At 42.0% G+C, this 24,019-nt stretch overlaps 1 protein-coding gene across 4 annotated transcripts in view; it reads left to right on the top strand.

The window, feature by feature from the left end:
- PRPSAP1 (phosphoribosyl pyrophosphate synthetase associated protein 1) overlaps window positions 1-21,099 on the top strand; it is a 28,875-nt gene extending 7,776 nt beyond the window's left edge. Inside the window, exons 2-11 of one of the 4 annotated variants that reach the window (XM_073683953.1) lie at window positions 2,679-2,782; window positions 7,921-7,973; window positions 8,051-8,117; window positions 8,633-8,805; window positions 10,936-11,051; window positions 11,186-11,241; window positions 11,928-12,073; window positions 18,966-19,036; window positions 19,121-19,267; window positions 19,597-21,099. In XM_073683953.1, coding sequence (XP_073540054.1) covers window positions 2,700-2,782; window positions 7,921-7,973; window positions 8,051-8,117; window positions 8,633-8,805; window positions 10,936-11,051; window positions 11,186-11,241; window positions 11,928-12,073; window positions 18,966-19,036; window positions 19,121-19,267; window positions 19,597-19,755 — 1,071 coding nt within the window. In that variant the 5' untranslated portion in view covers window positions 2,679-2,699 and the 3' untranslated portion in view covers window positions 19,756-21,099. Of the gene's footprint in view, window positions 1-2,579; window positions 2,783-7,920; window positions 7,974-8,050; window positions 8,118-8,632; window positions 8,806-10,935; window positions 11,052-11,185; window positions 11,242-11,927; window positions 12,074-18,965; window positions 19,037-19,120; window positions 19,268-19,596 lie in introns of those variants that run through there. The other 3 variants (XM_073683951.1, XM_073683952.1, XM_073683950.1) reach the window with 3 other exon arrangements.
- Window positions 21,100-24,019: the final 2,920 nt, after the last annotated feature.

The following is a 24,019-nucleotide window of genomic DNA, read 5'->3' as shown; positions in this document are numbered from 1 at the left end:
CCCTTTAGGTTTGGATTTCTTTTTCCTTAATAATAAAGACCTTCATTTAAAAACTGCATTTTGTGATTACTTGTGTTATCTTTGTCTAATATTTAAATTTGTTTTGGGATCTGAAACATTTAAGTGCGACAAACATGCAAAAGAATAAGAAATCAGGAAGGGGCAAACACTTTTTCACACCACTGTATTTGGCTGATCGGAAAGTTGAGCCCACCTTGCTCCAAGGCAGACATGTTTGCTTTCTACCAAGATGCGCTCGTAATGCAGCATGTGGCGCTGTAATAAATATGCTGCATCTTATGACCGCCTGGACTAAGTTTAATTATCACACCAAAATAGCCAATTTATGTAGAAATGTGTGAATGTAGAATTGCCTTACTGAGTCTAAAGGTGCCTACATGCCTTTTAATACCTCCCAACTCTACATAATCACACACTCCCAAATGTGAATGAGTTATTATTGGGGTATTCCCAGAATAGAAAGTTATTCCCTATCCATAGGGGCGAACAAGTATCTGGATCCTGACAATAGGGCTCTGAGGAGTGGAGGTGCACATGCTTGATCTCCATTTCATTCATTGACTATCGGACTACAGGAAATGGTCAAGTACCGTATTCTGTGTACAAGTGATGGTGTTAGATCTGGACACCATGGACATGTGCCCATGTTGTTTGCTCAGGGTCTAGGCGATTGCTTCTTTCAACTGTATCACCAGATACCACAGAAGATCACTCTAGTTAGTGGCCAGTTGCAGGTGTTTCCAGCAACACTCCTCCTGTCTACCTAGCCAGGTGCTTACTTCTCCACTACCTAAGGTAAAGAACTGATCTAAAGGAGGACAACATGTCTACTATGATGTCATGTAATCCACCGCCACTGCCACCGACTATAGCAGTTGAGTCTTCTGAGATCACTGAGCCCCCGGCTGTGTCAGGACATGTAAATTCCCGTCCTTCTCATTTCACCTGGTCACACATGAATGGAGGCATTTCAATTCACTGATACAGGAGAGGAACTTGTTTGATGGCACCAAAATAGCAGTTAAAAGCCAGAGTAATGCCGGAAGATTAAGTTTCCACATTGTGTCTGCAGCGCACAGAGCTATAATTGTCCTCTGCAGATAGAGGCTCTTCACCTGCAGCACATCCCATAGATGACGTTCCTGTAGGCCTTCCCTGAGAGTACACACACATATAGTAATACCTCACTATCAACTAACGATACATAAAGCTGCGAGAATAGATTGGAGCGGTGGATAAATCTTTGGAGAATCCTTCTAACGCTCTGCTACTGCTATCTGATTTCCTCCTGATGTCAGTTGCAGCCGAAGGCAGTGAGAGTGCAGCGGCCCATTAGCAGTCACGGAATGGTTGCAGGGCTCACGTGACATAACAGTGCCATGCGAGCCCCTGGAGACATGGCCCCAGAGGGGAGTACAGGCTGATTTTATTTTATGTGGCGGAACATAGTAATTGAGTAGAGGTTGTCTGAGTAGTGGACAAACCCTTTAAGTCTTTTGATAATATCAGCAATTTAATTGAAGGGATTTAATGGTTATCCTTCCACTGGCATAGTCAGTTGGTTCAGTTTGCTGAACACAAGGGGTACTTTAGTATGTGCTGACTTTGGCTGCTGCAGTGACAATGGAATGGCCGCTTGTTTTTAAAGTGGTGAAAGATTGTCTTGGATTGCTGCGAGGGGTAACTTTGAGTCTACAGCTATGAGTAGCCGGGGGCAGGAGGAGGTGAACGGTGTAATTACAGACTGAGCCGAGCATTTCCTGGAGTACCAGGGACAGCTAAGTGACATATCCATTACATGCTGAGATGTGCTGCTGGTGAACACTTCAGGAATGTGCACTATAGAGCGGGATATTGTGTGTTACAGGAGACAATCTCCGGCATTCCGAGCAACAATTTTCTTGTAAAATTTAATTTCCTTTAATTTGTCACTAAGACAAGACTCTGCAATATCTATGGGGTTCGCCAATATGAGTATCTAGTATCGGAAATTGCACCTTTTAATGGCGCCTAAAGTCCTCAAGGGGGAATTGTGCCGCCTGCTCTAATGGAAAGTGGCTTCTCTCTCCTCTCGGCACTAGTGATTGGGGTGGATCCCAGGACATCCTCTGGAGCTCCCAAGTGCCTTCTTAATTCACGTGATCCATCATGGATGCACATTCACTGTGCATTCTGTAGGCCACCTAGTAGGTAGCACTTCTCATTCTAATAGATATCCTATGTACTTGGTGTAGCTAGTTAAACTATAGCGTTGCCTGTAAACTCTTCAGTTGGACACCTTGTTTCCGATACAGAATCAGTTGAGTTGGAGGTCCGGCTGAATTATTGGACCTGCTGAAAACTTTACATTTTGTATAAAGTTCCTGGCTGAGAACAGTCGAACCTACCATAGACAATGCTGGTAACTCCAACACCCGTCAGTATAGACTCTTGACTAGTGCTTATTGAGAAGTAACCACATTGCATCCTCCCCTTGTAACGCAAAGTCTTATGTCTGTTCCATTTGGGCTGTTCTGTGCCTTTTGCTTGTACATGTTGGGGTGCCATGCTTTTTGTTGATGAGGGAGCCGTGTCAGTGTATTTCAGGTGTCATCGTCATGCCAAGACGGATGCAAATGCCTCACAAGTCTGTTTTCTCTTGCTCCCGGCCCCCAAAGTGGCTGAATGGTCCCTGTACTATGAACTCAGCCAGAAGCGGATACCGGGTGTTCTCTGCCAACTCCAGTCCGGCCTGTGTGGAACTGGCCAAGAGGATCACAGAGTAAGTATGGGTCTGCAGCTCTTAAAGGGAATCTGTCACCATTTTTTTGATGCCTAATCTGGGAGTGACATATTGTAGAGACAGAGACCCTGATTCCAGTGATGTCACTTACTGGGCTGCTTGGTGCAGCTTTGATAATCACTGTTTTATTACTAGGAGATTATTACTGGAGGACTAGTAAGCCTGCTGTCATGTAGTCCTCCATATTCATGAGCCCTGTATAACCCCGCCCCTACCACTGATTGGCAGCTTTCTGCCTATGGACGTGTACACAGAAACCTGCCAATCAGTGCTGTGGGTGGGCTTATACAGAGCTCCGCATTCAGAGAACTGCCTCATCTGCAGCAAAGAAAACAGATTTTATAAAAACTGTAGCAACCAGCCCAGTAAGTGCTATATCACTGGAATCCGTGTCTCTACCCATGTGTTATGCTGTTCTCAGATGGGTTAGCAAAATAGTGCTGGCAGATTACCTTTAACATTATTGATTGCCATGTAGCATGCCCGAGATGACACCATTGGGTGCCTTATTATGTTTCTTGCACCTGCTAAGTCCATTGTAATTTGTAGTTGGTGCATGCTTTCTCTCTATTATTGGCCACATTAGGAATCGCTGTTGCACCTCTTTTCTCTGTTGTTTCCATTTGACAACCTATTTTCTATTCATGTCATTGTTTTTCATGTTTCAAAGAACAGTGGGTGGCAACTAATGTTTCCAGCCTCCTGATGGGGTGTTGTCACGTGCCATTTTCATGTAGTTTGTAAAGATAGTGTCACAAGTGGATCGTAGAGTGGGGGAAATGATATGCAAACAAAATTTCTCCTCTTTTGAATCCACTTTTAGGCTCGAAGGTAAAAGTGTATCAAAAGGGTAATAAGGAGACAATACACGATCAGCCGTAACATGAAAAGCAACGTTGATGATTCTGTGACAATGGTACCTGCCGAGGGGTGCAATGTAATACTCTTTTGAAGTTGATGTGTTGGAAGCATTAAAACATTGCAAGACATAGGATCTGAGCTGCCCTAAATAAGGGGAAATTGTAATGGCTAGATGACTGGGTCGTATAATCTCCAAAATGGCAAGTCTTATAGGGTGTTCCTGGTATGTAGTAGTTAGTACCCACCAAAAGTGGTTCATGGAAGGACAAGTGGTGAACTAGGAACTGGATCCCAGGTGCTCAAGGCTCATTGATGCAGATGGAGTTGATCACAATCTACCTCTGAAAGCATTTACTAGGCCCATAAACTGGAGCAATGTAAGACTATGGCTTGGTTGCGGTTTCTTCTATATCGTGTGGATGGCCGAGTGTACTTGTATGTCTTTCTTGGGAAAGACCTGGCACCAGGATGCCATATGGGAAGAAAATGTGTTGACAAAGGCTGGGTGATGCTCTGGGGAAACTTGGGTCCTGAGCTTTGACACTTACAGTTAGGTCCATATATATTTGGACAGAGACAACATTTTTCTAATTTTGGTTCTAGACATTACCACAATGAATTTTAAACAAAACAATTCAGATGCAGTTGAAGTTCAGACTTTCATCTTTCATTTGAGGGTATCCACATTAAAATTGGATGAAGGGTTTAGGAGTTTCAGCTCCTTAACATGTGCCACCCTGTTTTTAAAGGGACCAAAAGTAATTGGACAATTGACTCCAAGGCTATTTCATGGACAGGTGTGGGCAATCCCTTTGTTATGTCATTCTCAATTAAGCAGATAAAAGGCCTGGAGTTGATTTGAGGTGTGGGGCTTGCATTTGGAAGGTTTTGCTGTGAAGTAAACATGCGGTCAAAGGAGCTCTCCATGCAGGTGAAACAAGCCATCCTTAAGCTGCAAAAACAGAAAAAACCCATCCGAGAAATTGCTACAATATTAGGAGTGGCAAAATCTACAGTTAGGTACATCCTGAGAAAGAAAGAAAGCACTGGTGAACTCATCAATGCAAAAAGACCTGGGCACCCACGGAAGACAACAGTGGTGGATAATCGCAGAATAATCTCCATGGTGAAGAGAAACCCCTTCACAACAGCCAACCAAGTGAACAACACTCTCCAGGAGGTAGGCGTATCAATATCCAAATCTACCATAAAGAGAAAACTGCATGAAAGTAAATACAGAGGGTTCACTGCACGGTGCAAGCCACTCATAAGCATCAAGAATAAAAAGGCTAGACTGGACTTTGCTAAAAAACATCTAAAAAAGCCTGCACAGTTCTGCAAGAACATTCTTTGGACAGATGAAACCAAGATCAACCTCTACCAGAATTATGGAAAGAGAAAAGTATGGCGAAGGCGTGGTACAGCTCATGATCCAAAGCATACCACATCATCCGTAAAACACGGCGGAGGCAGTGTGATGGCTTGGGCATGCATGGCTGCCAGTGGCACTGGGTCACTAGTGTTTATTGATGATGTGACACAGGACAGAAGCAGCCAAATGAATTCTGATGTATTCAGAGCCATACTGTGTGCTCAGATCCAGCCAAATGCAGCCAAACTGATTGGTCGTCGATTCATACTACAGATGAACAATGACCCAAAACATGAAGCCAAAGCAACCCAGGAGTTTATTAAAGCAAAGAAGTGGAATATTCTTGAATGGCCAAGTCAGTTATCTGATCTCAACCCAATTGAGCATGGATTTCACTTGTTAAAGACTAAACTTCAGACAGAAAGGCCCACAAACAAACAGCAACTGAAAACCACCGCAGTGAAGGCCTGGCAGAGCATCGAAAAGGAGGAAACACAGCGTCTGGTGATGTCCATGAGTTCAAGACTTCAGCCAGTCATTGCCAACAAAGGGTTTTCAACCAAGTACTAGAAATGAACATTTTATTTACAATTATTGAATCTGTCCAATTACTTTTGGTCCCTTTAAAAACAGGGTGGCACATGTTAAGGAGCTGAAACTCCTAAACCCGTCATCCAATTTTAATGTGGATACCCTAAAATGAAAGCTGAAAGTCTGAACTTCAACTGCATCTGAATTGTTTTGTTTAAAATTCATTGTGGCAATGTCTAGAACCAAAATTAGAAAAATGTTGTCTCTGTCCAAATATACAGTACAGACCAAAAGTTTGGACACACCTTCTCATTTAAAGATTTTTCTGTATTTTCATGACAATGAAAATTGTACATTCACACTGAAGGCATCAAAACTATGAATTAACACATGTGGAATTATATACTTAACAAAAAAGTGTGAAACAACTGAAAATAAGTCTTATATTCTAGGTTCTTCAAAGTAGCCACCTTTTGCTTTGATGACTGCTTTGCACACTCTTGGCATTCTCTTGATGAGCTTCAAGAGGTAGTCACCTTAAATGGTCTTCCAACAATCTTGAAGGAGTTCCCAGAGATGCTTAGCACTTGTTGGCCCTTTTGCCTTCACTCTGCGGTTTTGCTCACCCCAAACCATCTCGATTGGGTTCAGGTCTGGTGACTGTGGAAGCCAGGTCATCTGGCGTAGCACCCGATCACTCTCCTTATTGGTCAAATCGCCCTTACACAGCCTGGAGGTGTGTTTGGGGTCATTGTCCTGTTGAAAAATATATGATGGTCTAACTAAACGCAAACCGGATGGAACAGCATGCCGCTGCAAGATGCTGTGGTAGCCATGCTGGTTCAGTATGCCTTCAATTTTGAATAAATCCCCAACAGTGTCACCAGCAAAGCACCCCTACACCATCACACCTCCTCCTCCATGCTTCACAGTGGGAACCAGGCATGTAGAGTCCATCCGTTCACCTTTTCTGCGTCGTACAAAGACATGGTGGTTGGAACCAAAGATCTCAAATTTGGACCAAAGCACTGGTCTACTGTCCATTCCTTGTGTTCTTTAGCCCAAACAAGTCTCTTCTGTTTGTTGCCTGTCCTTAGCAGTGGTTTCCTAGCAGCTATATTACCATGAAGGCCTGCTGCACAAAGTCTCCTCTTAACAGTTGGTGTAGAGATGTGTCTGCTGCTAGAACTCTGTGTGGCATTGACCTGGTCTCTAATCTGAGCTGCTGTTAACCTGCGATTTCTGAGGCTGGTGACTCGGATAAACTTATCCTCAGAAGCAGAGGTGACTCTTAGTCTTCCTTTTCTGGGGCGGTCCTCATGTGAGCATGTTTCTTTGTAGCGCTTGATGGTTTTTGCAACGGCACTTGGAGACACTTTCAAAGTTTGCCCAATTTTTTGCACTGACTGATCTTCATTTCTTAAAGTAATGATGGCCACTCGTTTTTCTACACTTAGCTGCTTTTTTCTTGCCATAATACAAATTCTAACAGCCTATTCAGTAGGACTATCAGCTGTGTATCCACCAGACTTCTGCACAACACAACTGATGGTCCTAATCCCATTTATAAGGCAAGAAATCCCACTTATTAAACCTGACAGGGCACACCTGTGAAGTGAAAACCATTTCCGGTGACTACCTCTTGAAGCTCATCAAGAGAATGCCAAGAGTGTGCAAAGCAGTCATCAAAGCAAAAGGTGGCTACTTTGAAGAACCTAGAATATAAGACATATTTTCAGTTGTTTCACACTCTTTTGTTAAGTATATAATTCCACATGTGTTAATTCATAGTTTTGATGCCTTCAGTGTGAATGTACAATTTTCATAGTCATGAAAATACAGAAAAATCTTTAAATGAGAAGGTGTGTCCAAACTTTTGGTCTGTACTGTATATGGACCTAACTGTATCGCCTACCTTATCATTGTGGTAAACCAAGTGTACACCTTTACGGCTGCACTGTTCCCTAATAACAGTTGGGATACTGTCTTGGGCTCCAAAGTCCCTGGATCTCTGTCCACTTGAGTATTCGTGGGAAGTGTTGGAAAACAACAGCTTAGATCCACGAAGGCCCCATCTCACAACTTACAGAACCTTTAGGATCTTCTGCCAACATTACGACGCTTCCAGGGGTCTTGAAAAGTCCATTTCTCAATAGGTCAGAGCTCTTTTGGTGGTACAAGAGGAACATACACAATGTTTGGCAGGTTGTTTCAGTGTTATGGCCGAGCAGTTTATGTTCCCCAATCTCTTATTTCTCCTAGGATAGCTGTAATGGTGGTGGAAAATGTTTACTATGCTGTACCTGTTACAGTCTTGTAATTTAATGCATAAAACCGTTCTTTTCTCTTTTAGGCGGCTGGGAGTAGAACTTGGAAAAGCCGTTGTCTACCAGGAGACTAATGGAGGTGAGATGTCCAGATTGACACCTTCTGCATCAGTTTATTAATATTCTTTTCAATTAATGGTGTCATTTTCTCTTTAGAAACCAGAGTGGAAATTCAGGAATCAGTCCGTGGACAAGATATATTTATCATACAGACAATCCCAAGGTGAATAAACCTATCGCCCCTGGGAGGGGGCGCAGCTGGCATGGTTCTAGAAGAAGTCAGCAATAAATGATCATTCTGCCATATAGGACAACAGATTGTATAATGGTCCCTTCTGAATCAGCCTAATCTACCACTCTCATTTCATTACTAGCCCATCAGCTGATCGTTGCTATTCCAGGAAGCCATATAATTTGGGTATAAGAAGGGATACACCACACAGAGGAGACGTTCAGCATAAACCTCATTCCTTTGGCATCCGCAGCTGTCAGTGAATAGGGATTAAAGCTAGCATTATTATCTCTGGCCCAGAGAAGGCTTCATGTAATTCAGGCTTGAAGGTCACAGAATTATAGTGGCAGGTGTGCCGCTTTCATACTTTTCACAGTCATGGACCGTCAGGCTGGTTAATTTAGGGCTTTGAAGTGAAGGAAAAGCTATTGCATCTGATTTATTGTCCTGTAAGTAGCCATTGGACATGTTCTAATAGCTTTTTGTATTGACATATACCTTCACAGGGATGTGAACACCGCCGTGATGGAGCTATTGATCATGACATATGCTCTCAAGACATCCTGTGCCAAGAACATCATTGGGGTCATCCCATATTTTCCTTACAGTAAGCAGAGTAAAATGCGTAAGAGAGGTTCTATCGTATGCAAGCTGCTGGCCTCCATGCTGTCCAATGCTGGTAGGTGGGAGTTGCTCTACATTACCCATTACTATTGCCGGCATCATGATTATGTTTATTCAAGTCTCTATGAGACTTGTGGAAATTCCGGTTATCTCCAGCAGTTTCATAGACAATGTATAGAGTAGCAGAGCACATGCTCAGCTGCCGCTCCAATCAGACAGGGCTCAGTATTGGTAGGGTTCCCAGTAATGTCAGCAAGTCATCACCTACGCTATCGATTGGTTAGAAGTTTAAAACTTCATACATATCCTCTAAACCCTTTGGGTGCAGTCAGATGGCCGTATTACTCGCGTGAGGATCGCATCGCAATACTCGGACTGGCCATCCGCTCTCCTGACTTGAGCGTGACAGCATGTATTTCTATGCAGCTGTCACACTCAGATCAGGAGAGCCAACGGCCAGTCCGAGGATTGCAATGCGATCTTCACAAGAGTAATACAGCTGTCTGACTGCGCCCTTCCAGTTGGGTGCCGATGTATGGAGCGATCTGAAGAGCTGAGCCCACTCCTTACACGGCAGTTGCCGTCTGTGTTATACAGCCAACATCTGCCTCTTTAAAGAACAAAGCTTAAAAAGAAAAAAAAAATTGAAACCCCAGAATTTCAGATATTAGTTACTGGTCCTCCATCTTCCTACAAGAAAATGCAGTGAAAAGCTATGAAATATGTACCCCAAAATTGTACCAATAAAAACACCATCTTGTCCTCACACAGCACCATTGAAGGAAAAGTTAGGGGACTCAGAAAATGATGACATACAACAATTTTTTTTTTATTAATTTTTATTTAGTCAAATTTCTTATTTTGTTCTTCAACTAATTCCTTCAGTTCTCCTCATCTCGCTCCCAGGTATCACCTCGTGGTATGGGCCTCTTGGAATGTCTTTCCTCCAGGGATCTCCTTGGATCAGGAATGTTATTTCCCTGGCATCTCACCATCAGGGACCCCTCCCTGAATGCATTTTTTCTCCAGGGACTCCTCCCTGAATGCCAAGTCTTTTTTTCCAGGGAATCCGTCCTGAACTTTCCTCCTCTGTGCCACACTTGGGACTTTTATACCACTTTTTTTGGACTCCAGCTATGTACTCTCCCCCTCCCAACCTAAAGATGCTACGAGCAATCTTGTATTGATGAATCTATGTTCTTTCTCTCCAAAATACTTATAAAGGATCATCCTGATCAGTGGATCGGGCATCATGTAGCGGCTGCCTTTGTCTCACAAATGTCTTCCTGATTAACCCTTCTGAAGGCCTTTGACTGACAACAATTCACCCCTATCCATAATTAGTAGGAAACTGTTGAAAACTTCATTTTGTTACACCTTCAACTAAATACAAAAAGGTTTATACAAATAATTTTATAATTTTTTTATCTGTGTATCTTACAGGTCGCTTGCCATGAAATATGGAGCCAATAATAAACATTCAATCAAATAACACAATGCTGTGATTGTCCAGATATACAGTAAATCCCTAAAATGAAAGGCTAGGTTCACACTAATACAGTGCTCTCGGCCGAGGATCAGGTGGGGGTTTCAGTCAGGAGCCTTGACAGAGCCCCCATGTCATTTCTATTTTTTAATGTCTTAAAAACACAAATCCTGTCTGCATGGAGGGCAGACGGTGCGCACAGTGACTCCATCGGCTTCATTGAAGTAAATGGAGTTCCTGTTGGAATACAGTTTTTCAAGGATTCCAATGGAAATTTTGCCATGCTCAACGTAGAGCAACCGTATAAGTGGGAACCTAGCCTAACACGTTTTAGGTATTTACTGTATACTTGGACAATCAGGCCTTGTATTTTGTGATGATATGCACTGCAGATTAGTTGCCTCATATATTCCATATCTTGCCCTACACGTTTGCTTTTCCCTAGTATGATCTAGTGTTTCTGACATATCTGGCTGCAGCTTATCGCAGAAAGAACAAAAGGATCGGCAGTCCGATGTTGGAAATGTCCGATCAATAGCTTTCTCGATAATCCATTGTCCGGACCTCCCATACATGTTAGATTATTAGCCCACCTGTCATTACCAGCGGTTTCAGCCGACATTAATCTAATGTGTATGAGAGGGCTTTAAAATTCCATTGTGCTTTACTATATTGTATCGTTTTCATTTTTTCCTTAAGGACTGACACACATCATCACAATGGACTTGCATCAAAAAGAAATCCAGGGCTTCTTCAACTTTCCCGTGGACAACCTCCGAGCATCCCCTTTCCTGCTACAGTATATACAAGAGGAGGTGAGTAGTAACACGTACCCCGCATTCAGACCTTTCCTTCCATTACCTCCGCAATAGTCAGGTACTCTGTCACTGTCATAGCATTTTAAGAAAAGACAAGTCCATGATTATCTGTGCGATTCCTTAATTTTCAGGTTCAAGATTACAGAAATGCAGTCATAGTTGCAAAGTCTCCAGATGCTGCAAAGAGGTAAAAGCAAGCTAGCTAAAATCTTAGAAAGTCTGATGATTGCTTGGATTGAATCTCTATGTTGCTTGTAAAAAGGGATCTGTATAATAGAGGCATGTCTGACTGCAGTCCTCCACGTAAGCTCCATGATTGTATTCTATGCAGGCATGTCCAGCACATATCAGTAGGCAGCACCCCCTACATTATACTTGTTCCTTATTCCTCCAGCTTCATCATGTAGTAATCAGACTGCAGCTTTCTACAACTTTACTTGTTATGAATTAACTACCAGATATAAATGAAAAACGCTGATGTCACATGAGTGCCTGATGAAGCTAGTGAGGGGCGAAACAAGAGTATGACATACTATGCTTCTAGAGATGCTGAGCACAAAGGGGACGAGGTCACTTGGTCATAGGGTTTATTTCCCTGTGTGTCAAGAACGTAGAGAGCTTTGGGTCCAGACTGAAATGGCAAAATTAATTTGTAATTTTTATTAAAGATAAATTACAAAGATTATTTGTATGACAATTACTGCTTATAAACCATTTTCATTTCCCCGGAACATCCCTTTAAGGTAATAAGCCTGCATTGCCAACAAACGTGTAGAGCAGTACCTAGTTTAGAACACAAGGGGGACGTTGCTATTATTTACTCTTTTACAAGTCTATTTTCCACATTTTAACCATCTTGTATCATCTACTAAGGGCACAGTCCTATGCTGAGCGTCTGCGTCTGGGACTTGCCGTCATCCATGGAGAGCCACAGTGTTCAGAACATGACATGGCTGATGGACGTCACTCTCCGCCCACTGTGAAGAATACTACAGTGCACCCTGGGCTGGAGATCCCCTGTAAGTTTTTATATCTTACTGTCTATGATGATTATATATGATTATGATGATTTAAAGTCTTTTTAAGTTACGGTTTCAGCCAAATCCCGTGCCATCCCCCTTTGGGTCACTTACTGAATGCTGAGACTCTAGGGAGAGTCCTTATTGATTCCTAATATTTTCTTACCTTTCCAAGAAATACAGTATTTGCATTTACAGAAAAAATCTCAGGATTTTGCATTCTGGTACTGACCAAATGGCTTCCAAATATGCAAAAATGTTGGTTTACATGTCCCACACACAAGTTCAGTCTTTCAATCATTGCTTAAGAAAGACTCTAGAAAGGATCAAAATGTTGCACTTTTGCATAGGATATATGAATAAAAAACCTCACGCTCTTGAAAATTAGAGTCCTATCACTGCAAGGTATATCTGCAGTGTAAGGCTGTGTGCCCACAATGCGTTTTTTAAGCGTTTCCGCAGCGGCAAAAACGCTGCAGAAACGCTTAAAAACGCTTGGCAGAAGGCCTGCCATGTTCCCCAATGATAATCCTCATGTGCTGCGCACATGCTGCGGAAATTTCCGCTGCGGGTTATCATTGCGGAAAAAAATGCAGCACTACCAATTATTTTGCGTTTTCGCCGCCATTGACTTGCATTGGACCGCTTGGATTCCGCATCACTGCATCTGTACATGCGGAATCCAAACGTTTCAATGTGCGGATGGTACCCGGGTCTAGAGGACAGGAGACTCTTCTCTGGACCCGGGTACCATAGAACCTGTAAAAAAAAGAATAAAATAAAAAATAAATATTATACTTACCTTCCGATGGCCCCCGGCGTCCTTGTCTCGGCTTGCTGGCAGATCGCGGTGGACTGAAGGACCTGCGCTGACGTCATAGTCATGTGACGGCAGGTCCTTCAGTGTAACGCGATCTGCCGGCAGCCGGGACGGAGCGCAGCAAGACACCGGGGGCCATCGGAAGGTAAGTATAGATTTATATTTTTTTTTTACCATTCTTTACGGTCACACTATATAAATCTATGCCGGTTGCATGGATTTATATAGTGTGACCAAGTTGTCAAGCACTTTCCAAGTGATGCTAAAATCGCTTGGAAAGCGCTTGTCAACCCGCATGCGGAAATGCATGTGAAGAACGCTTCACTTCCGCTTGTCCCTGGCAGGAAAACGCATGTACAATCCACATGTACAATCCGCATGTACAATCCACATGTACAATCCGCATGATTTTTTTCTGCCAGGGGAGATGCAGAAACGCTCAGGAAAAAAATTCGGAGCATTTCTGCATCGTGGGCACATAGCCTTAGGATCTCATCACACAGTTCCCATAGCTAAACTTCTTAAGATGTTTCAGGTAGGACTTGTGGATAGGAGTCAGGCTCTCTGTGGAGTAAAGCTAGTCATACACTTTAGATGTCGCTTGTTCATCTGACAGCTTTTCTTTCTCACTCCACCCATACAAATGCACACCCCAATCAGCCGAGTGTGCATGTATTCTCAATAGGGAGTGAGACGTAAACTGCTGCCAAACAAGTCTGGTGGAGGCTTGCCTTCCTTAAAGTGAATCTGTCACCGGGTTTTTGCCACCTAATCTGAGAGCAGTATAATGTAGAGACAGAGACCCTGATTCCAGTGGCATTTCACTTACTGTGCTGATTGCTGTAATTTTGATAATCTGCTGATGATGAATTAGTGATTTTTATCACTTGAGAACTAGTAAACCTGCTGCCAAGTTGTCCTCCATATGCATGAGCTCTTTAAAACCCCTCCCCCACCATTGACATCAGCGGTGTGAGCATTCAGAGAACTGGTAGAATCAAAACTGCAGAAAGCAACCCAGTAAGTCACACACCGCTGGAATCAGGGTCTCTGCCCCTACATTATCCTGCTCTAAGATGGCAAAAACTTGTCGACAGATTGCCTTTAAGAACAAAGGATCTTGTCAGTTGAAATCCAAAATTCCCAGCCTTTCCCCCCAGTTTTGATGTATAGGGAAGTCTTGTCACCATCATTATACACATTAAATGTTTGGCTGTCATGTCATCCCAGTGCTGTCCCATTTTTTTTTTCCCCACAGACCCATTGACATGAATGGCTAAGTGTGATCCAATAATTAGACCGAAAAAAATCGGACATGTGCACGGCCCGATAGAATAACAACGGGACGAGTGCGATCCATCAAAACGACGGATAGCACTTGTCTAATTTTTACGGCCGTGTGCATGAGCCCTTATGGTTGAATTGTTTTATTAGGAAACCTATATAAGTAAACAAATCTAGCAATAATGTGCAATGTTGGCATACATATTATGAGAAACTAATGCAGATCATTGATTTCCAATGGTCTAATAGCCAAAAGTACTGTATATAAGGCAGATGTATAAAGTTGCTTAAACACTGGGGTAAAGAATATAAGAATCGCACATTAATTATGGCAATGAAGCAATATTTTTAAGTAGCAAGAGGGAGATGGGGGAACAGCTTAAGACTTTTATATTAAGAACTGGCCTTATTTCCGATTTAAGAAGGGAACGTTTCTTGCCACAGTCATTGTTAGATGGCTCCTGTTCATAGCCATGCTAAATATAGCAGTGCAAATACAGAAAGTGATAAGTCTTATTGAGAAAGAGGAGAGATGAGTGTAGGCCAGGGTCAGGGAGGTGTAGATGAGCGGAGAATGAATGAGATTAGATCTGTAAATGAGTCCATGGAATGCCTTTTCACCCAGAAGGGGAATGTGGGTTGGGGACTTCCTAGAACTTAATCGTATCTGCTCTCTAAGAAGACAGATGAGAAGAGCCGGAACTGGCAGCAAATGTCACAATACACCAGGACTGTTCTAGATTGGTCACATTCACATTAATGCTTTTAAAATAGCATTTGTTATAGGGACACTATGTAAATACTTTCCTCCCTGTGATATACTATTACGTCATAGTAAGCGGAGCATTCTCAAAGTTGGCTTCATAGCACATTGCAGTAATGGAGTCAGGTATTCAATCTCAGAGGGGTCTTTCTCTTTTAAAGGCTTGTGCCATCGGGACAACCTCTGTATTAGTGCATAATGGACCATTATGGAGCGGCATCTCCTCCCACAGTGGATCTCTTTTTGGTGGACTGGGGTTTGCCATACAATACATTTGAGCTGCCATTTACAGTACTGTGCAAAAGTTTTAGGTAGGTGCAGAAAAAAAGTGCTGCCAAGTTAGAATACTTTCATAAATAATAGTTTCTTTTTTTTATCAATTAACAAAATGCAAAGTGAATGTACAAAACATATCTAGTTCGAAGCAATATTTGGTGTGACTCACAGGAAGAAAAACCCCATTAAAAAATAACCTTTAGTAGGTAATATTACAATTGTTCAATTTATTGTTTATTGAAAAATTTTAATATTACATAATAAAGGTTGTTTTTTAATAGGGTTTTTCTTCCTGTGAGTCATGCATAATTTTATATATATTGAATTTTTCTGTAATTTGGTTCAATATTTTGTGTGACTATCTTTTGCCTTCATCAGTTCTTCTAGATACACTTGTACACAGGTTTTGAAGGAACTCAGTAGAAACCTTGTTCCAAACATCTTGAAGAACTTACCACAGATCTTTTGTGGATGTAGACTTGTAGAAATTCTTCTGTCTCTTCATGTAATCACAAGTAGACTCAATGATGTTGAGATCATGGCTCTTTGAGGGCCATATCAAGACTCCTTGTTTCTTTTTATGCTGAAGATGTTTCTTAATGATATTGGCTGTATGTTTGGGGTCATGGTCATTCTTCTAGATACACTTGTACACAGGTTTGAGGTCACGGTTGTGCTACAGAATAGATTTGGAGCCTCCCTGATTGTATTGCATAATGGATAAGTATCTACCTGTTTTTCTCGGCCAAGGAAACTTAGTGAAGCAGATGAAAGACACATCATGTTTACTTAATAATAAGATGTCCAGCAGTGCCATCAGCTCAGAACTGGTAGGGACCAATTAGACCCAGTTACACTCATTTACTATGAAGAAAATTCTGGCCATTAGTGCTCTTCATGGAAGAATTGTGGCCATAAACCATACTTTACACATTTTATATTATTATGCTTTGCTTATATAGCGCGATCATATTCTGCAGCACTTTACAGACATTATCATCACTGTCCCCATTGGGGCTCACAATCTAGATTCCCTATCAGTATGTCTTTGTAGTGTGGGAGGAAACCGAAAAACCCAGAGGAAACCCACACAAACACAGGGAGAACATACAAACTCCTTGCAGATGTTGTCCTTGGTGGGATTTGAACCCAGGACCTCAGCGCTGCAGTGCTAACCACTGAGCCACCGTGCCACCCATACAAGGAAACAAGGCCAAGTGATTAAACTATGCACGAAAACACAGGAACTGGGGTGTAGAAATATGGTAGCAAGTGTGTGGACTGATGAGTCAAAATGTGAACAGAAGGCAGTTTGTTTGCCGAAGGGTTGGCAATGGAGGTTTCTTGCAAATGTGGAGCTGCATTATTGCAAATGGAATTGGGGATTTGGTCAGGATTAATGATGTCCTCAATGACAAGAAATACAAAGGATACTAATCCATCATGTAATATATTATCAAAGAATTGATGCTGCTTTAAAAGCAAAGGGCGGTGACACCAAATGTTGATTTTATTCTGATTAATCTTTTTTTCCACTCACTTTTCATTTTGTTAATTGATAAAAATAAACTATTACGATTTCATTTTTTTTTAAAAATCATTTTTATTTTTTTCCAAACCTTCCTGAAACTTTTGCACAGTACTGTAATACTACTTTTTTCTCTGCAACTGCCACAGTGGAGGAAACATGTACCTGACTGGATCATCTGCTGGCAAAATCAGCTGTGGTGGGAGCCAGACCGGCAGTGATGGCTGCGGTGGCTCTGATTTTGTGATGACAGCCCCTGTAAATGAAGATGACAGATGCTTTTTAAAATATTCCACTAATTGTAAAAACAAACAGGGATCCAGCACTGCTTTCATTCACATCATGTGCTTTGAAATAGCAATGATGAACTATCTAGATTCAGCAGCTGATTAACCGTCTCAATGGTGCTCACCAGGAAATGGTCCAAATACTAATGTAAGGAGAAAATGGGGCATTCACCACTGAGCGTTAAAATAAGCTTTATTTGTGGTTCCAAACAGATTGTGGAGACAATATGGCTGACAGCCGTTTCGCGTGTAAGTCACGCTTCATCAGAGGGAATCTGTTTGGGACTGCAAATAAAGCTTATTTTAACACGCAGTGGTGAGTGCCCTATTTTCTCCTTACATTACTCTTTAAAATATTGCTATTTAAGGTTCCATCAGAAAGACAAAAGCAGCATTTTCAAAGCCCTGCAAGGGATAGGGTATAGGATTCCTTAAAATTTGCTGGTCACTTTCGGTCTTGCTTTAAAATCCTGAACGTGCACTTGTATTCAATCATTGTTGGTTCTTGACATTGACATCTTTGACTAAACATTGATATAAAAGCTTATTTAAAGTGTATAATATAAGGTGTTAATGGCTTTTCCACATTGATGGACAGATTTACTATTAGAATTGCTCCTTTCCAGAGGGGTTACCTTACCCTGTGTCTTTGTGCAGCCATTGCTTACTTGCTTCCTGTGCTTTTGATATTAGGCAAACGGCAGCCCCTGTATCCAGGCATTGAACTGCCAAGTATGGAAAACATTTTGCTGTGTGTATGCCGGGTGCCTGTTCTGTGTGGGACTTGCCGTGCTTCATTTCTTACTGTGTGCCCTAACCCACCTCTCACACTAATAGAAGTCATCAGGGTGTCAAATAAAAAGCCTATTATAGTGCCAGGCTATGGCAGTGCTGGCCTGACCAAATGACCAAAGATGTACATGAGTGACATAGATTTCTCTTTTTTTTTTGCTCCTCAACGTAAGAATTGAAAAAAGACGTTTAAAAAAGGAAAATGTGGATGGTCTGAATGTAAAAAGAAAGCAAAAAGAATTGGACAGTCTTATTCTTTGTTATATATAAATAAATAGATATCTCTATCTAGATAGATAGATACATAAAATATAATATATATATATTTAGTACAGACCAAAAGTTTGGACACACCTTCTCATTTAAAGATTTTCCTGTATTTTCATGACTATGAAAATTGTACATTCACACTGAAGGCATCAAAACTATGAATTAACACATGTGGAATTATATACTTAACAAAAAAGTGTGAAACAACTGAAAATATGTCTTATATTATAGGTTCTTCAAAGTAGCCACCTTTTGCTTTGATTTGCACACTCTTGGCATTCTCTTGATGAGCTTCAAGAGGTAGTCACCGGAAATGGTCCTTAAGCATTCTTAACCTTAGAATAGAAACGCTGGGGGTCCCTAAGAGCGTGGGGCCCTGGGCAATAGCCCAGTTTTCTCCCCACCCTAACACCGGTCCTGACTGTAACTAGGGCTTATTTTTGGAGTAGGGCTTATGTTTCAAGCATACTCCAAAAATCCTGTAAAATCATGCTAGGGCTTTTTCGGGGTAGGTCTTATTTTCCGGAAAACAGTATAGCGGTCTGAGTTTTACAAAGAAAAAAAATCCGAGGCTCCTTGTTTAGTCCTATGATTCCCTACCCAGAAATCCAGCTGATAATGTATGGCTTAATTATATTGGTCACCAGCACTATTTTCACTGACAAGTGCTATCTGTATCTAGTCTGCATAGACACACCAGAGTTGGTAGGAATAGGGCACACTAGGAATTCTGATTAATGCTCAGTCCTGCCTCCTGCCCAGCATGCGCTTATGGCAGACTTCCTCTAACATTTCTCTTCTCATTGGCTGTTTTCTGCATGTTCATTGTCCTGTTGCTTTAATTAACAGTTTCCTTCCCTGTCTCAATAAAGTGATGATAGCCAAGGAGAAGCCTCCAATCAGCGTGGTGGGAGATGTGGGTGGACGGATTGCCATCATAGTGGTAAGAATACCTTCCAATTTCTATTCTTAGCCATCACATATTTCCTGACTACTTTCTGACCTTTCTGTATGTCCATGACTTCAGGATGACATCATAGATGAGGTAGAGAGCTTTGTGGCTGCCGCTGAGATTCTTAAGGAACGTGGAGCATACAAGATTTTTGTGATGGCCACTCATGGTATCTTGTCTGCAGATGCCCCCAACCTTATTGAAGACTCCTTAATCGATGAGGTCAGTGCCCCGATAATTACATGTCAATTATTATACAAGATGTGGCCATCGTGTCGATCCTTTGACAGTCAGCTGTCTGAGGGGCCAAGGTGGGCTTAGCGCATGCTCAGCAGTGGCCTTGTCTGATACTACATCTTAGTCTTATGAAAGTGAAAGGACTAAGCTGGATTTTCTGGAATGGCGTGGCCTCTCCAGGAAGGCAGGATGTGATTTTGATCGCCAAACTTAACAATAGACCATTAATATTGTAGTCTGTGAAGATCCCTTTTATGAGTGAAATGCAACAAACATCCCTTTTAGTACTTACTATCTCTTCTGTGTTTCCCAAGGTTGTGGTGACAAACACCGTCCCCCATGAGGTACAGAAGCTACAGTGCTCAAAGATCAAAACTGTGGACATCAGTCTGATTCTGTCAGAAGCGATCCGCCGGATCCACAATGGAGAGTCCATGTCCTACCTCTTCCGCAACATTGCAATGGATGATTGAAGGGTTCTACCCACCTTATCAGTCAAGTGCTGGATATGTGCCAGTCACAAGTTGGTGGAGCTCCATGTGCAGAGAAGGGTAGTCACCGATTGGGGAATCCCATCCTTTTTTTGCATTCACACTACAGGCACTGCCACTTTACTGTTGGGGATGAGGGGGAGCTATCTCCTTTTTTGTGGAGGAGAATGGGGATACACCTGAATTGGGGGTTTTGAAAGGATACATAACTTGGGATGGGAGATTCCCTTCAGTCCTTCGAGAACTGAATACATTAAAGGGGTTGCCCCATGGTTGACATTCATCACCTGTCCACAAGACAGATGATCGATCTGATCGCAGGGGCACTACCAGTGGGGTACTCCAGTTCTAGTAACTGGTGGGGCCCCAGCAATCAGACACTTATCTATCCTATGAATAGGCGATAGATTTCAAACATGGGAAAATTCCTTTAACCCTTTTGTTTCCTTTCGGGTGCAGATGTTCTGAGCCTTTCAACAACGAAGATGGTGGTCTTATTGAGATCTACCAATGCAACAATGGCAGAAGTATTACTGAGCAATACAGACTGGCACCACAGATAGTGGAGACTACATATGTGTGTCCAGTGTATGCTTTATAATCCACAGACGCCATCTGCAAACTGATATTACATGCATTCAATATATACTAACATAAATAAGCCAGGGCTTCAATAATGAGAAGTGCTTTCTTTAATGATGATGCCCGTTGCCCAACCACAGGATGGCATTGCCAACTTTGCTGGGCAGTAGGCCGAGAGCCTCTATGGTCACAGTGGAGCCCTAGCTGTAACTTTAATCGACAGCGTGAGCATGACCTTGATAAAAACATGCATTCGTGTAATTAGCACGTAGCGGTCTGTGTGTATACCATATCTAAAAGCTATGGTGTGTACCTACTCACACATATGCATGAATATATAGATAAACCATCAAAAACAATGTAAATAGTTGAGTGACTAAATATGAAAACTGCAAATGTGTAGTTGGCTGTGCTGTTAAATCATCAAGAGCTTTAGCTTATTAATAATAATAATTAATAATAATAAATGCCGATGTCAGGGGCAATTGATGGACAGTTCTTAGGATCTCCAGTGATTAGCAGAATGGAAGGGACACAACCATTGTAGCCTGAGCCGCAATACCAGGTACAGCCACATCCATATATGCGGCAGTGTGCCTGCATAAATAAGAAAAGATGCCTCTTAGTACGGTCTAGCATTATGGGTCTAAGTAGTGGGACCCCCCATCATTCAGTCATTCATTACTGAAAATAGGCACTCAAGTAATAGTCCTTAATAGCCCCCAAAACTAAAACCTCTATCATTCATATACTTGTCCTATCTTCCTTAATGAAACCTTCATAGATTTGTCCTTAAAAGGGTTAACCGCAATCCCCTTATTAATGGATCCAGGGATGTTAACAAAAAAATTGATACTCACTTCCCGGACTGGTGACGCTCCTCCGTATTAAGACTGGGTCCTCTGCCGGCCTGTTGGCATCAACATTAAGGAAGGGAGGGGGAATGTGTCATATGAGCGCTGCAGACAGATGGAATATGCTGATCAGCTGCAGCGTTCACATGACACTGCTGCCAAATGTAATTTTTTATTTCTTTTTTTACCTCCCTGAGCCCATTAGTATAGGGTTGTCCAGTGGTGAACAGCCTTTTTTCGGGTATGTTACACACAATTTTTGAAGGCAGAAAATTCCGACTTGGTTTTCTAGCATTATCCAGCCTGGCGTCCATGTGGTCGTTTTCATGAGTATTTTTCAGTTTTTATGCGGTTTTAAAGCAGTTTTTATCCAAGTATTGTTTTACAGCCTTCTTACAACCTCTGCACTTGCAGAGTGCCCCGTTCAGTGTGTCAAAGTCAGGGGGCCTTAAAATGATAACTCCCGTTTATGGCCTATTCTGAATTTGACCAGAAAGTGGCCATCCCCTTTAAAGGAAACTTGTCACATTGAACATGCGCTCAGATCTGCCAGCAGCATGTTATAGAGCAGGGAAGGCGAACAGATTGATTTGTAGACTTATAGGAAAAAAAAATCAGTATAACCTGTTTTATTCATTGGAAATTCTGGCTTATTCTAGAGTTAGAAGTCAAGTGGGCGGTCTGATCAGTGATTGGCAGCCTTCCTTATACAGGTGTTTATACAACTGTCAATCACTGATCTGACCGCCCACTTGACCCACAATGATCAGGGATTTCAATCAATAAAATACACAGTTTAGTGGGAAAAGATTCAGAATAACATATATCAATGTGTTCAACGCCTCCTGCTCTGTAACGTGCTGCCCATGGATTGCACAGCATTTCCTTTAAATGGGGCAGATACTGCCTGTAGACAAGAGTGGCGCTGTTTCTTATAAAAAGAGCAGACCTTTTTCTTTTCTTGGACCAAATCTTGAAATCACCTTTGGAGAGGTCCCTAATGCTGCTTGTCATCCATATTGCCCATGAACCAAATTTCTAAATTTTTACTGTTTTGACAGGACATCTAAGGCCATGTTCACACGTTCAGTATTTGGTGAGTTTTTTTTACCTCAGTATTTGTAACCCAAAATCAGGAGTGGAAAAGTATAATAGAAACACGTCACCACTTCTGGATTTATCACCCACTCCTGGTTTTGGCTTACAAATACTGAGGTAAAATACTGACCAAATACTGAAGGTGTGAATGAGGCTGGAAGTTTTTATCCAGCAGGAGGTTCTTTAGTAAGTTTTATTATTTTACTTTAATTCTGAAGCCTTCATTTCAGACTCCCCCCATGGTCTTGGCAGCTCTTCTTCCACAGGTGTGTCCATTTCCTTCCTTTATGCCGGCATGTGATGAACAGGGCTGACTGTCTAACTCTGTTTATGAGCAAAGCCAGCCCCCTTCTTTATCACAGTTCAAGGAAGAGAGCGGCCTTAGGTAATGAGCTGAGTTGGACAATCCAACCCCCGTTATGACATACCGACCCACAAACGCAGGAATAGGGGGGCTCAGAACAAAAATGGCGATGCTGAGACTTTGAGAGGGGGCCTGAAATCCAGCCAGAGGGGCAATATTCATAATTAATGTACATTAAGCTACATTGTGATAACTAAAGAAGTTTTTATGTCGCCAGACAACCCCTTCTGCGTTGAGAAAGGAGCAGACCTGTAAATGTATACTAAGGTGTACAGTGTGCATTGTAGTAAGTGTGCGAATGTATATACAACGGGGTATACAACCTATGTGTAGATGTAGAGCTATATTTTCACACTGTATATACTGGAACAAGACTTGTCTGTGTAGGCCACCATTACGTCTTGTGGATCCTATCGCCGTCCTGATTTCATTCCCATCAGATGTCCCTCCATTATATCCACGTATAGGGGAGACCTGGGCAATAATCTACAGGGCTATGCTATTCCCAATGCTGTTTTCATGTATACTGTACATAGTTTGCCATGCCGAGTTGTGCCCGGGTAAACCTGGTTACTAGGCCCATATGGCTACCTTCTGTATGAAAGCGCCTGCTCCGGGCCGTTTTCTGTATTTTACTGACTGTGTGTTCGGTGTTTTATTTCTTCTGCTTTAAACAACGTACAATAATATCATATTGTGGACAATATTTTAGTTTTAGTTTTTTTTTTATGATTTACTAGGGTTGAAGAACTTGTAATTCAGGATTATAACTCGTGATTTGTTCTAATTCTGTGTTTTGCTTCTTGGGGGATTTTATTGCTGGTGCGGGTGGGATTTTTGCGCTGATATAAAGGATCACATGTAAAAAATATGTTGGCAAGTTGGATGCTACAGACGTTGTATATGATTTTTCCTTGTGAAGGCACTACCAATGAGAAGATATTGGCGAGATTGACATTATAAAGGGCTTGTCCTCGATTTTAGAAGAGTATCTTGTTTTGTTTTTTTTTAATCCAGAAACAGTGCCTCTCTTGTCCATGGTTATGTCTGGTATTGCAGTGCAGGCGTATTCACGTCAATGAGGCTGAGATGTAATATCGTATACTGCTGACGGGCAAGACTGACAATGAGTATGTATAACACCTCTTTGTTATAACCATGGACCACCCCTTTAAGCTCACAATGCAAGTGACATATTTGCCAGCTGATTCTGGTGCCATCCACCAGCCATTTAATGTATATGGGCAGATGGTCTCAATAGTTTTCAATGTACAGAGCTGCAGTGGGGACCCTCTGTGCAATGTACGGGTGTCTTGTACCGTGCACAGACTGGCAGGGAGGTCATGGA

The sequence above is a fragment of the Phyllobates terribilis genome, unplaced genomic scaffold, assembly GCF_046119375.1.
Source record: "Phyllobates terribilis strain yellow unplaced genomic scaffold, ASM4611937v1 Scaffold_5__5_contigs__length_657084704, whole genome shotgun sequence".
NCBI lineage: Eukaryota > Metazoa > Chordata > Amphibia > Anura > Dendrobatidae > Phyllobates > Phyllobates terribilis.
The sequence above is the reverse complement of the archived record's forward strand: the minus strand, read 5'-3'. Positions and strand labels throughout refer to the sequence as shown.